A 13025-nucleotide genomic window follows, 5' to 3' on the forward strand; every position below is an offset into this window, starting at 1 on the left:
GGACATCTGACACCAGGAACCACAAGCGTCGTCTTCCTCAGTACCTCTTGGGAACCACAGCGGGCTAGACGTCCAACATGAATCACGTACGCATATACCAACGCATGAATGGAGAAACTGCATATCCCACCAGACTGCGACGCAGCAGCTCAGCTCGAGGGTGCGTCTTTAGCCTTAATGTGGGGTAATGCATTACCGTTTTGACGACCTGGTCCCTCCTTTAATGCAGCGTAGGCTCAGCTCAGAGTCCCACCCGTCTTCGAGGATAAAGTAGACGCGTTATTAGAAATGAGCCCAGGGATAAAATGGTTTGATATTAAGTGGCTTTGGAATCAGAGTACGTTTTGCACAAGGAAGTCAGTGACGCCGAAGCACTAGTAAACGTGATGACTAGATCACAGGAACTGGTGGGGATCCATAACAAGTGACGACGTTCATAGCAAGCGACAAGCGTAGGACCTGTTGCATTCCTGCGTGCGGTCACGATGGGTCCGGTCGTAGGAATGACTGTTCATCAGATTAAAAACCACCGAGCCTCGAATCGCTTAAGCAGCCAGCTGAAACACGACACGATTCACCGCCAAGGTAATGCCAAGCGTCCAATAGCAGCCACTGTAGATACGCACTGTATCGTTTCGGTCCGTCTTCCAGACAGAACGTCAGGGTTAAGGTAGCATCGTCCTCAAAAAATTCGGTGGCGAAGGCATCCCACCAGAGGCTGTCGCTGTCCTGGAACGATAAGAGCAAATGCTTCACGGTTTCTGTTCATAATCTGCCAACGGTAAGCGCATAACATAACGGGCAACAATATCTGACAGCGCATCCCGACACAGCGAAGCACTTCTGCTCGGATTTCTTCCAGAGTGGTCCGTCGCTCGCCAGGCACTCTGGATGACGTTAAGCGTCCTCAGCCCCGAGACGGACTGCTTGAGCTGCACCATTCGCGTGAGCAGGATCGCGTCGCAGGCTGGTGAAGCCACGCGCCGGGGCGTGCGCCACCCCACACGCGGCGTGCACCACCTCACAAGAGACGTGCGCCACCCTGCGGGAGCTGAGCCAGCCATCAGGCTCACACGAGACGTGCGCCACCTCACACAAGACGTGCGTCACCCCGCAGGAGCTGTGAGCTAGCCGGGCGGTAGGCGGGAGTCAGAGCCGAGCGTGCAAGGCCGCGACGGTTCTCAGTACAGAACAGCTGCCTTCTGCCCGCCCGCTCTCGGCCAGATCAAATTTGTCTGCGTTTTTTTTTCAACTCAGCAAGGTGCAGGCCAAAACAATAAACACTTTCGGTACAGATATGAACGGCGCGTTGTATCGACAGCTGTCTGCAATATTACGTAATGAATGCATCTGCCTGCATCGACACGGCAGCAAATGTAGCTGGCAGCAGATGGCGGCTTCACAACATGGCCGATGATACGACAGCAGATGCAGCTGGTGCAAGGTGGGCGTCACAACATGGCCAATGTGGCACGACTTTTCTCTTGACAAATTTCCGCCTACGGACGCCACTACAACACAACAAAGTTACCTCTGAACAAGGTGTATGAGTGATGAAGCCGCTATCGCGAAACATCAACACTACGGACAACCTCCCACAGAAAACCCTTCTTCATGACGCCACGGCTACAGAAATTGCAGTTCTGGCACAATGTGCACCTGCTGGCAGAGCTACCGTGCTTTGCCTTTCAGTTACACGCTCGAATTCGATGCAACCCTCCTAGTTCGTTACATCACTCATGTGCGGAGTTAACATCAGTACGATACAGGTAAGCCGGCATATTCGCACACATAGCTGGAGGTTATTTCAATATGTACTCTTTTCGAGTTTGAGAGGTTTGAGAGGCAAACCCTACAACACGTGACCGTTAAAACCAGTAAAAAACATGCAATTAAACTATGGGCATATTTTCGCACAACGCGTTGGGGGAGGGGGAAGCTGAGCGGAGGAAAACCAATCGACGTACCAGAGAATGTACCTGCAAGAGGATTTCTTCCCGGACTTCGCCCACGTTCTTCTCGAAGTTGGAGGGGGGGGGGGGGACTGGAGCCACCAGCAAAATTTGAAACTGGACTAAACCATATAGGACTGAATAATGTGGACTTAATCAGCACTACTAATGTCATGGCCAGCTATTGCTAGTGCAGCTGCGTCATGAGCAAAAATCAGGGCCGAGGAGACAACAATATTACCTCAGACTTTTGCTGTAGCCGCTTGTTGAGTTCGTGTATCCTGTAGTCGGGCTGATTGAAGTATGGCGTGTGACGTCTGCAAAGAAAGCAGGCAATCAGAGGTCGGCAGCCATCATACTGATCAGCAATACGATGAGCTGGGACTTTAAGTGTCATTCCTGGCTTGTGGGCCAAAGTGCATGCACAATTTCATCTGAAGAGCGCACCGGCTGGTCAGCTGACTAGCAAGTTATATGAGCGGGTTTGCAAATTAAAGTGTGCAAGCCTTTCCTTAGGACCCTCCATTTCATGCAGGCAGAAGTACCCATCACGAACTATTGACTAAACCATCGTCGTCATTCGCCGGTCCCCCCCCCCCAAAAAAAAACTGATGCAAGGTAAAGAAAGCCCGGCTGTAAGCCTCGCTGATGAACGGCGAAAAGTCACGAAACACGAACGCACTGCGTTCATGACCCATGGGACGTCAGCCGGCTGGCGAGCAGTTCTCGGAGTGCGGTGATACATCAGCCAGCCCCGCTCGAGTCCGCCCAACAGCCCGAGCGCGCAATCACGCCGCACAAAAACTCCAGTCGTCTAGCTAACTAGAATTTGCTGCGACATGTCGGGACCAAATATCAGAGAAACCCTAGACCCGGCAACGGTTAATCCGGGACCTGTGATAAGGCCTTCAGAGTGTTTCAGGTACGTGCCCTCTCACCAGCAGTAAACACCAACCATATAATTGTTTATAGAACTTTATGGCGGATCTAGAACTCTGGCGGCGAGGGCGCTGGCAATGGGTGACCTGTATTGCACAGCGGCGCTCAACGCAGCCGAGGTGGGGCCGGCGACCTCGGGTCACGCTCGTCTTCCACACTCGCCTGCGGAGCACCACCTGCTGGCGGCGCCCCGCCGACTAGAGTCAGCCGCGGCTCCACGGAGCGCGGTCACTGCTAGGGGCTCTCTGCGGCCACGAAAGTCGATGCTTGTTCATACAAATACTGATGTCGAGTTTTACGCGAGATTATGTTTGTGCGACTAGGGTGCAAACACGATGGGTGTAAAAGGAATTGCAGCGTTCTCGTAATGGTGGTTCTAACATCGCATAACTTGCGATGCCATAATTGCAGGATATGGGAAAAGACGAATTCGGCGCGAATTCTTTCGGAATTCAGATAAGACGAATTCGGCGCGAATTCGATTCGACTTGTTACTGTTTCACGCACCTGCGGGTACGCGGACATGTTGATATATCTATATATAGATATGCGTGCAGTGAAGCAAAACACAAGAAGCAAACACTGGAAATCTCACCGATCAAGGTCCCCTGTTATGCTGAGTTTTAAGAAAGGTAGGTGACACCAATCGAAGGGCTTGGATGCAAAAGTTTACGAAGTAAAGAAACCTAGCGGTGTTCGCGAAGCGCCTCAGTCATCAAATGTAGAACACGCCTCGACCTCCAGACATCCGGAACGGGCAAGTGCATGGTCCACAGCTGCAGCTACACGCAAGCAGCTCCGCAAATATTACAGCTATTCCAGCGTGCAGACAGTGCACCGTCACCGACCGAATAAAGTCTTGGACTTTCTCGACACCCAAACAGACTTGCCGCAAACCGGAGCAATGTACGTTGTCTCAAGGAGGCGGGTCCGATGAATGGCTCACTGAGTCATCGCATGCCGGGAAAGCGCTCGTATTGAGTCATCTCAAGCTCGTAAATTATTCCGGTTTATGGCCGTTCCGACTGACACGGTAATTTTGATTGTCACAAGCTAGACGAACAGGCCATTCTGCCGGATAGGTCCAATACGGCTTAACAATTTACACGAATGCCCATTATGTCTGATGACGGGTGGTTGTAAGTCAAGACCGTCGCATCTCGGGTAAGATACTGGAGCAACATGGCTTGAACATACATCAAAAAGAGCATCCCACCTCTTTGTACTTTTCGCTTATCGTAATATCAGACGCGTAAGATTGATCAGTGAAACCATTTGTTTCCAAATCCTTACGAATAGCTCAGGATTTCGACTTGAAGTGGCCGAATCTGCGAAAGAAATATCATTTGACTCTCTGTTTACCGCTGTAAAAATAATGATTTCATTTACCTTGCTGTTTCCGACGTGTGTTTTCTCTAATGTTTGCAACACACGTATGCGTCAAAATGTTTGCATAACAAATGCTATGAAAGCTTGAAGCACTCTGGACAAAAAGTTACGCGAACATCAAGCTATTACCCCGCGAACTGAATGAAACGTTGTACTATGACTATCATCTCTCCCCTACTGTGTTTATTACAGTGGCTGTTTTCGAAGGGCACTTTGGTTTTGGAAATAAGAATATCACATGGTCCATGTAACACACTGGTTCAAACATCAGCCAATGCACTTCTCGGTCACAAGCCCTTGCCCGGTGGACCAATCACAGACTTCCTTTTGTTCGCAACAAGTAGTGTTGCGCACGGTAGTTGTCATGACGATGGTAGTCGCGACTTCAGGGAAAAGGCATGGTACATTTACAAAGCGTGGCAGCGCAATTTCAGCTAAAAATAGTTAAAATTGATATTTCATTATGTCTTGACGATGTTGCAGTGACGATGCCCATTGCTATTAATACACGTAACTAGTCCTGAAGTTTTCCAGCAGCATGTTTTTGAAATATGCTCCAAAGGCGGGACACTCCCTTCAACAACGCACAGAGGGAATATTGGATACATGCTACAGCCACCACATCGCGGAAAGCATATGCGCACGGTCTGTCAGCGCCGTCCAACATGTCACGTGGTGGAGAGATGTCCAGATTCTGACTGTCTGGTCCCGAGTAGAAGTGGATCGTCGCCAGCTTCGCCACATCGCGGGTGGAGGTTCGGATTCCGATAATGCGAGCGCCGACATGGAATCCCCACGTAAGGGCTGGATAAGAAACCGGACCGCACGTTGTTTGCTAGCGAAATATCCAAACCTTTACATCGCAGGAGAGTTGGGGGGGGGGGGGGGGGCAAGTCCGGACCACGTCACGGGATGGCGACTTTCTGATCAATACATCGCGGAGGTGGGGAATGACCAGGCCTTCATACTCTTGAGTGGCGAAATGACCAGGCCCCGACATCAGCGGCCGGGTAACTGCTCATGCATTCACATTACGTTATAACGATGCCGGATAAACGTCCACATCCGAGCGCCAGCAAGGGATAAACGTCCACATCCAAGTACCAGCAGCGGATAAACGTCCAGAGCCTAACATTGCGTGGGCGCATAAATTCGCAGATCATGGCGCACGTCATGGGGCTGGGCAGATACATGCACGATATGTGATATCGCAGGCCAGCCCGATATCCCGAGCAGCTGAAGATCCGCTTGTTTTCCACCAACCCTGCCAGACACCGCGGCGGCCCGACCACACGCTCATCCAAATACCTCATCATCGGATGCATGAAGGGTGGGTGCTGCATCGGAAACGGTGGCTGCTGCTGCGGCGGCAGCGGCGGCGGCGGTGGCGGCGGCGGCGGCGGGCGGCGGCGGCGGCGGCGGTGGCGGCGGCGGGCGGCGGCGGCGGCGCACCGCCTGCTCTTGCATGGCCGGTCGGCTGGACGGCCGGCTGGACGGACGACGCTCGCCTTTGGTCTTCACCGGCATAGCCAACACGGTCGCGACCTCGCTGCACCGGCGGTGCCCGGGCGGCACGCCACGCAGACTCGCGGATCACCGTCCCCCGTCACACGGATCACGATGTGACGTCACGCGGCCCCGATGCCGCGCCGGGACGTCGGGCTGGACGGCACCACGTCCAGCGGTTCGGCGTCTGTCGCCGCGCGCCCAGCGGCGCTATCACAGCAGCGTTCGGAGCTGGTAGCGGGCGGCGCGTCAGCCGGGCGACCTGAGCCGGCTCGGGGTCCAGACGACGTCGGCTGGCGGGGCGCGGCCGGCGGTCACGCCGACTGACGGCACCGCTGAGCCGTGCTGCCGACTTTGTCTGACCCCGCGCCCGCGGCGCCGCTCCACTCGCCGCAGGTCATCACGGCCCTGCTCCGTCGTCAGAGGGTCGCGTTCAGAGCCGTGCGTCCCGCCGTGCCGGTTCAGGTTAGGGGTCGCGGAGGGCGGGAGAACAGGGCCCACCGCCGAGAGCACAAACAGAGAGAACGGATCGGTTCAGGGGCGAACTTTCCCGCCAACCTCCACAGGGTCGCGTCCAGCGCATGCCCGTAGCGTAATGTATACGACCGTCAGAAGGACGGGCCACAGCAAGTCCCGTTATTTAGACCTTCGGCTGTGTTAAGAACGAACTGAATTACGTTTGAGTTCGAAAAGTTCCCGTAAAGCATACCAATATGCTGCTGACGTTTTCCTAAATGAAACGGCTGTCGTGTGGTAGTATAATCGTGCAGTAAATGGCAACGTCGGTTCAACAGGTCCAGTGATCTCGACAATATTATTGCAGTGTGGAGGGTAGGTGTCCTTGATGTCGGGATTTGTGATGACTGCTGAGCTTTCTGAGCTTTATGCCTCCGCCGAACCAAGTGCCACAAGTTCGCACTGGAGTTGCGTGCCATTCTCTACGGTCCCTCTGTGTGGCGCATGCAAGGTGCATATTATAAATCTTCAACCAGCCTGCTGTTGAGACCGTCCATTAGTGCCACAGGCTCCCTAGTGCCGCCCGTAAAATATGGAGGAAAGCAACGTTCGCCGAAAGCGGCCAGGGTGTGCTGGCACGCCGCTGCACGCCTGGCCGGCCTTGGTTAGAGCAGTCGGTGTTTGATGCCCGGCTGAGGGCCCGGCCGGGGGTGGCTGGCTGTGTCCACTTGTCCAGCTCCGCCGCCGACATGTTTTGGTTGTCAGGTCGTGCCAACCCGCTCAGCGGCCGCTGTGCGGGCCACCGCCGACAGCCGGCAGCGGAGACGGCGCTCATCACACGCTCCACGGCCCGGTCCGCAGTGTTTCAACACTGACTCGCCCCGGCGACATTAAATCAATGAGATACAGAAACTAGCCGGGCCCGGGCACCACGGCCGCCGGCTCAGGAAATCGATAGAGCGACGCTTTGCAGGGCTCGCATGCATCGGAATAGGGCTTAGGACAGGGCGGGGCAGGGGCTAAGGCAGGGGCGGGGCAGGGGCTCAGACCTGCGCGGGGCAAGGGGTCAGAACGAGGCGGGGCAAGGGCCAGACCGGGGCGGGCAAGGACCAGACCGGGGCGGGGCAGGGGCTCAGACCTGCGGGGACAAGGGCTTAGGCCGAGGCGGGACAGGAGCTTAGGCTGGGGCGGGGCAGGGGCTCATACCTGCGTGGGGCAGGGGCTCAGGCCAAGGCGGGGCAGGGGCTAAGGCAGGGGGGGCAGGGACTCAGACCCGGGCGGGGCAGAGGCTCAAACCTGCGGGGGCTAGGGACTCAAGCCGAGGCGGGGCAGCGGCTTAGACCACGGATAGGCTGTCATTCAAACCAGGGCGGGGCAGGACTCAGACGAAGGCGGGGCATAAGCTCAGACCGGGGCGGGGCAGAAGCTCAGACCAGGACGAGGCAGGAGATCAGACCAGGGCGGGGCAGGCCGAGTATGGCAGGGTGCCAGGACTGACGGCAGTGGACATCGCCACCGTACCGTCCGGACACGTATGTGCATATTTGACGGGATATCGAATTATTCACAAGACAGGGATTATTCCGGATTATTTTGGTGAGCCGAACCATGCTGCGCATCGCGGAGAGATTCCCAGCCCAAACACATGCGCGGAAGCCAAGCTTAGCTGCAGCATCAGCTGATCTGGTTGGAGGCGTAGTGTTTTAATACGTGGACCGTCGACATCTAACCCGTGATTATAACAGGGCAATCTATCTAAAGCTATCCAATTTTGTTCGATTAAAAATTCAGTGGGCTTTAAATGCCAGCAGCTGTGGGAAACTAATCACAACTTCTCCATTTCATAGGAATCCCAGCAAAACGGGGTCGGTGATATACATTATTTATGACGCTGTCTCTAGAAGTTAAGAAATGACTAGATTGCCTTTCTGTTAACACACACTTTGATGTGAAACGACAGCTCTCTTTAAAATCTAGAGTTTAGGCGATTGGGCGCAACAGGGAATGTCCAGATACCATGTTGTCTAGAAAGAGAAGAAAACATGTCGTACATCTTGCACTTCAATCCTTCAGCCCCCGGAAATCCATAACAGCTGGACCATCGTACCTTTTACGCTTTGTAATCAGTTGAAAAACCATGGACTAAAACGCTGTCGTAAAGTAAAAACCACCAGGTAATACTCGCATCCTGACGGACTGAGGCCTTCCCAACGAAGACTTTGTAAAACTGTTACAACATGTCGAGAAAATTCCAAAACAACGGTAAGATATCAGGCAGGTCGGGAAAGACGGCCCGCCATCTTCTAATACTCAAAAGATATTTTTCAGCAGGGCCAATTCCGCTGGTTCATGGCGTGTCTCTAAGACAAACCGGGAGCTCCTAGTTGATTCCAGTTCTCTTATTACCTCTTGCCTGCATTAGCGGCGCGGCGGGCATTCGTCTCGAAAAAGGACGATAATAGCCGCCGGATGCGCGCGGCCAGAGCCGAGCGCCAGCCGCCGACTGAATACAGCGCGTGGAGGCGGCGGCCCGGCTGGCGCAGCGGGAGCCGCTCCCGCCGCGGCGGGCGGCTCGGCCGCGCTCCTCAGCGGACGTGCCGCAGCCGACAGGCGACTAGCGACGGTGACCGTCCGCCGCCCCACTCAGGTCACACCAGCTGGATGCTGCCCTCCCCCCCCCCCCTGTGTCACCTTCTTACCGGGCGACAGGCGACTAGCGACGGTAACCGTCTGCCGCCCCACTCAGGTCACACCAGCTGGGTGCTGTCCCCCCTCCCCTGTGTCACCTTCTTACCAGGCGACAGGCGACTAGCGACGGTGACCGTCCGCCGCCCACTGAGGTCACACCAGCCAGGCGCTGCCCCCCCCCCCCCCGTGCCACCTTCTCACCAGGCGACAGGTGACTAGCGACGGTGACCGTCCGCCGCCCCACTGAGGTCACACCAGCAGCGCGCTGCTGCCCCCCCCCCCCCCGTGTTATCTCCTCACCAGGCGGCCATCGGCTAGACCCCCGGAAGAACGCCGGCCTTGCCCGTCTCACAACACAAGCGGGCGCGCCAGAATGCCGGCAATTTATACTCAACATTAGCTTGGGAGCTGGCCAGGAGCAGATAACCGCTAAAATTATTAAACTGGAAACGGCAGCGTGAAACTATGTCGGCAAACCGAGAGCTGATGTATGAGCTCCGCTGATGGATAGCGAGCGGCGCACCAATCCGCACGCATATCGAACGGGTTCGTTTTAAAACTTGCTATCCATTATTCCATTGATTCGTTCGGATGATTCTTGCGGAGAATAATCCACCCTCTCAACGTCTCATTGGGACTATCTGCAAATTTCAACGTCATTAGGATTTCATCGCCGAACACTGCCAAGCGCGTATCGACCTGGAGTTGCCTGCCCTACCTGGTGAATTATGACCAACTAACAACGCTCCACCGGCAACGAAAACCTACCTACCCCTCGGTAACAAATAAAACAATGTAATAACTTCCGTGTTGGCGGAGGTTGTCAATGCACTCGGCTTTCATTACTGGAACCAGCTAAGTTTCGGAGGCAAAACACATCAGCCGGTCTTTTCCAAGCCAGCAGTGCTCGTTGCAAGGCCTGCCCGTCCCCCTCCCCATCTGCCTTGGCCTGCAGACGGGGCGCGGCAGGGGCGACTGACCCCGGCGTCGCACGCACGCGCTGCCAGCGCCTCCAGCCGATCCAACAAAAGAGGAGCCGGGGGAGAGGGACAAGGAAGGACTGGAGCGGGGCACGCGGCTCTGAACGGCCCCCCCCCCCCCCCCCCCTCCTCCTGCTGGCGCTAGCACCAATCGCACCACAAGCACTGACCACTGCACCGGCGTCGCGCACGCCGCCGCCCCTCCGTGCGCTCGGCGCGGCCGCCCCACCGCCGACTGGTCGCCGCCGCTGCAGCGAGCACCGGCGCCGCGCCGCCGCCGGCCAGCCCGCCCGCCAGCCTCTACCCGGGCCGACGGCGGCGCGCTAGCCTCGGCGCGGGGCGGCAGCAAGCCGGCCGCCTGGATTATCAATACCGGCCAGTGCGACGGCACCGGGCCGGGGCGGCGCGGCAGGTGCCGTGTCCGCCAGCGGCCCGGCGCGTGTGGAGATCGGGGGTGGTCACCGCAGAGGCGCCGCCAGCCGGCGGGGGTGGAGGACTCGGCAGGGGTGCAGTCAGGGCGGGGCGAGGACGAGGATCAAACCCATGGCGGAAAAAACGTGCATTCAGCGGGCCTGTTGAAGAGCGCGGACAGACAAAGAAAACAGCAGGAGCGTTCCCAGCGAGCAGTTGGCGGGGTGCGTGAGGTCATTGAAGAGACGCATTTACGGACCGGTGTCAGGGGAGGGTGGAGGCGGGGCAAGGGCACGGCAGGGGCGTATCCAGCGAGCAATTAAACCGGAGGGAAGAATCCCAAGATAGTGTCCAGCGACGAGGGCGAGGGACGGGCGAGGGCGGGAGGATGACGCAGCAATATCCAGTGAGGAAGATGACGCGCGAGTCAAAACGGCGGGTGATTCCGGACGTCGCAGGGTAACAATGAACCTTCCATCTGATATCGGTTGGCAAAGAAGACAGTGCCAGGAATGAACTTAGGCGACTCCGCATGAATGTGGATCGCTTAGATGCGTTATCGAAAGAAGCAGTCACGTTTACAATCCCACAATCTCCGGAAAATGAGTGGTAAGCCCTAATATGTATCCAGAAGTGTAGACAAGTTTCACAGCATGAAGAGGCCATTTAAAAAGACACGCGCTCCGGAAGCACTGCCTACAGGAACGCCTCACATCATCCATACGTACATGCGTGTCATGGAGAGCGTGGTGACACTGAAGTCCCTCCTCAGCGACGGCCACAGAAGGCCGGCCTCGGAGAGCGGCGCAGCTGAGCTGCTGGCAGCGCGAGCTCAGGACCGGTGGGCGCCGAGCCGCCGTTCCAGCCGGGCCACCTGATGGGTGTTTCGCCGGCCACTGCCACGACTGCCGCGAGAAGCTGCGACGCTGCCGACCGCCGCCGTCAAAAGCCAACGATTGCCATCGAAGGAGGCCGAACCAAAGACCGGAGACGTGTCAGGGCGTTCCCACTGCCACCATTTTGTCACCAGCAAGATACGCGACGAAGCTAGCGCCCTTGACGGCTTCGTGCACCCAGCGTCAAACCAATTGGTGTCATAGTGCAATGCTGCCCCTCAAATGCATTCAACCCCGTTCGAACTTCTGTCAATAATAACAGACGTGTGCATGCCAGTGCCTGAAGATTCGTATCTGTTGACGGTTTTGCAGTTGGTGTCATTATGCACCACTTTTACCTGACGTACAATGCATTGTGTAATCGACCTCTGCACCCACCAGGGTCTATGGGCGTAACCAACACTGGGGTAGGCATGGAATCCGGACTCAACCAGCTCTCAGGCAGATTAAATTGTGTTTGCGTTCTAAGCGCAACAAAATGACGCCAAAACAGCAATTGCCTCAGTAACCTTTAAGACGTTGTTAAACACATGCCTTTCATGTCTGACTCTGAGCAAGCACTAGGATGGGCATCATTAGATGCACAAATGCGTTATCGACCACCAAACACAGCTCGCGTTTAAGTAAATGACCCAGGAGCCGGCGCTTTGCCGAAAGTAGACATGACGCTGACTGGTCATTGATCAACGTGTCAGCGCGCCGCAGAGATGAAATAACACAGGCGTCACTAGACTTCCAGAATCGGAAGGCCCAGGGCGCCGTAAATTGTTCCCTTCCACGCGATGAGATGGACCCAGTCTCAAGCTGTGCATTTGGAGGCGGCACTGGCATATCGGGTAAACCTGCTATGCACCATCTCCACACACGGATTCTGTAATCGTGTGGAGTGCTGCCTGGTGATATGAGTTGTCATGTTGTTGCAGCGTCGCGTGGAGAGGGGAGGGAGAGGGTGAGGGGCACTCGATCGCTTTCAGCGCATTTTTATAATTTTACAATCTTTGTCTGTGTTTTTCAATCTGTTTTTTAGCTTTAAAAGGTCCAGTTGAGGTGTTTTCTGGCCTTTTCAGTGCCTCATTTAACCGCAAACCGGTGCTCCAACATTATACAGTCTACAACCATTTCAATATAGCCATTAGGGTCTCTTGTCTGTCTGAAGCGGTTGACGACAGCCATAGTAACTCTAGGGGCTTTTTCGCCGATATTCATGACAGCAATGCTCTATTACTTTAAAACAATTTGAGACATTTTCTCTATAGGTCTGACAATCTTGTGAGGTCGTTGGCGAGCATCACTTGAGTTTTTGGATGCCTGCTTTTCATATTTAACGGCAGTGGCGGACAGCCGTTCGTTTCAACCAGGCAGCCTCGCGAGAATTTCTTCATTCGACAACGTGCTGCCACGCTGTGTCCCCTTCACAGTTACGTACAACTATGGGACTGCCACGCTGTGTCCCCTTCACAGCTACGTACAACTATGGGACTGCCACGCTGTGTCCCCTTCACAGCTACGTACAACTATGGGACTGCCACGCTGTGTCCCCTTCACAGCTACGTACAACTACGGGACTGCCACGCTGTGTCCCCTTCACAGCCACGTACAACTATGGGACTGCCACGCTGTGTCCCCTTCACAGCCACGTACAACTATGGGACTGCCACGCTGTGTGCCCTTCACAGCTACGTACAACTATGGGGCTGCCACGCTGTGTCCCCTTCTCAGCTACGTACAACTATGGGACTGCCACGCTGTGTCCCCTTCACAGCCACGTACAACTATGGGACTGCCACGCTGTGTCCCTTCACAGCCTA

General features: G+C 55.6%; 1 protein-coding gene across 5 annotated transcripts in view; it reads right to left on the minus strand.

Annotated features, from left to right (window-relative positions):
• Positions 1-13025, minus strand: part of LOC119113081 (LIM domain-binding protein 2) — a 32962-nt gene that overhangs the window by 9802 nt on the left and 10135 nt on the right. For 4 of the 5 annotated variants that reach the window (XM_037237408.1, XM_037237407.1, XM_037237406.1 and 1 more), the window contains exons 2-3: positions 2194-2269; positions 627-729 (exon numbers count right to left, since the gene is read on the minus strand). In XM_037237408.1, the coding sequence (XP_037093303.1) occupies positions 627-729; positions 2194-2269 (179 nt within the window). Of the gene's footprint in view, positions 1-626; positions 730-2193; positions 2270-5588; positions 5677-13025 lie in introns of those variants that run through there. The other variant, XM_037237409.1, reaches the window with a different exon arrangement.

The sequence above is a fragment of the Pollicipes pollicipes genome, unplaced genomic scaffold (genome assembly GCF_011947565.3).
Source record: "Pollicipes pollicipes isolate AB1234 unplaced genomic scaffold, Ppol_2.1 Scaffold_7261;HRSCAF=8764_pilon_pilon_pilon, whole genome shotgun sequence".
NCBI classification, from domain to species: domain Eukaryota; kingdom Metazoa; phylum Arthropoda; class Thecostraca; order Pollicipedomorpha; family Pollicipedidae; genus Pollicipes; species Pollicipes pollicipes.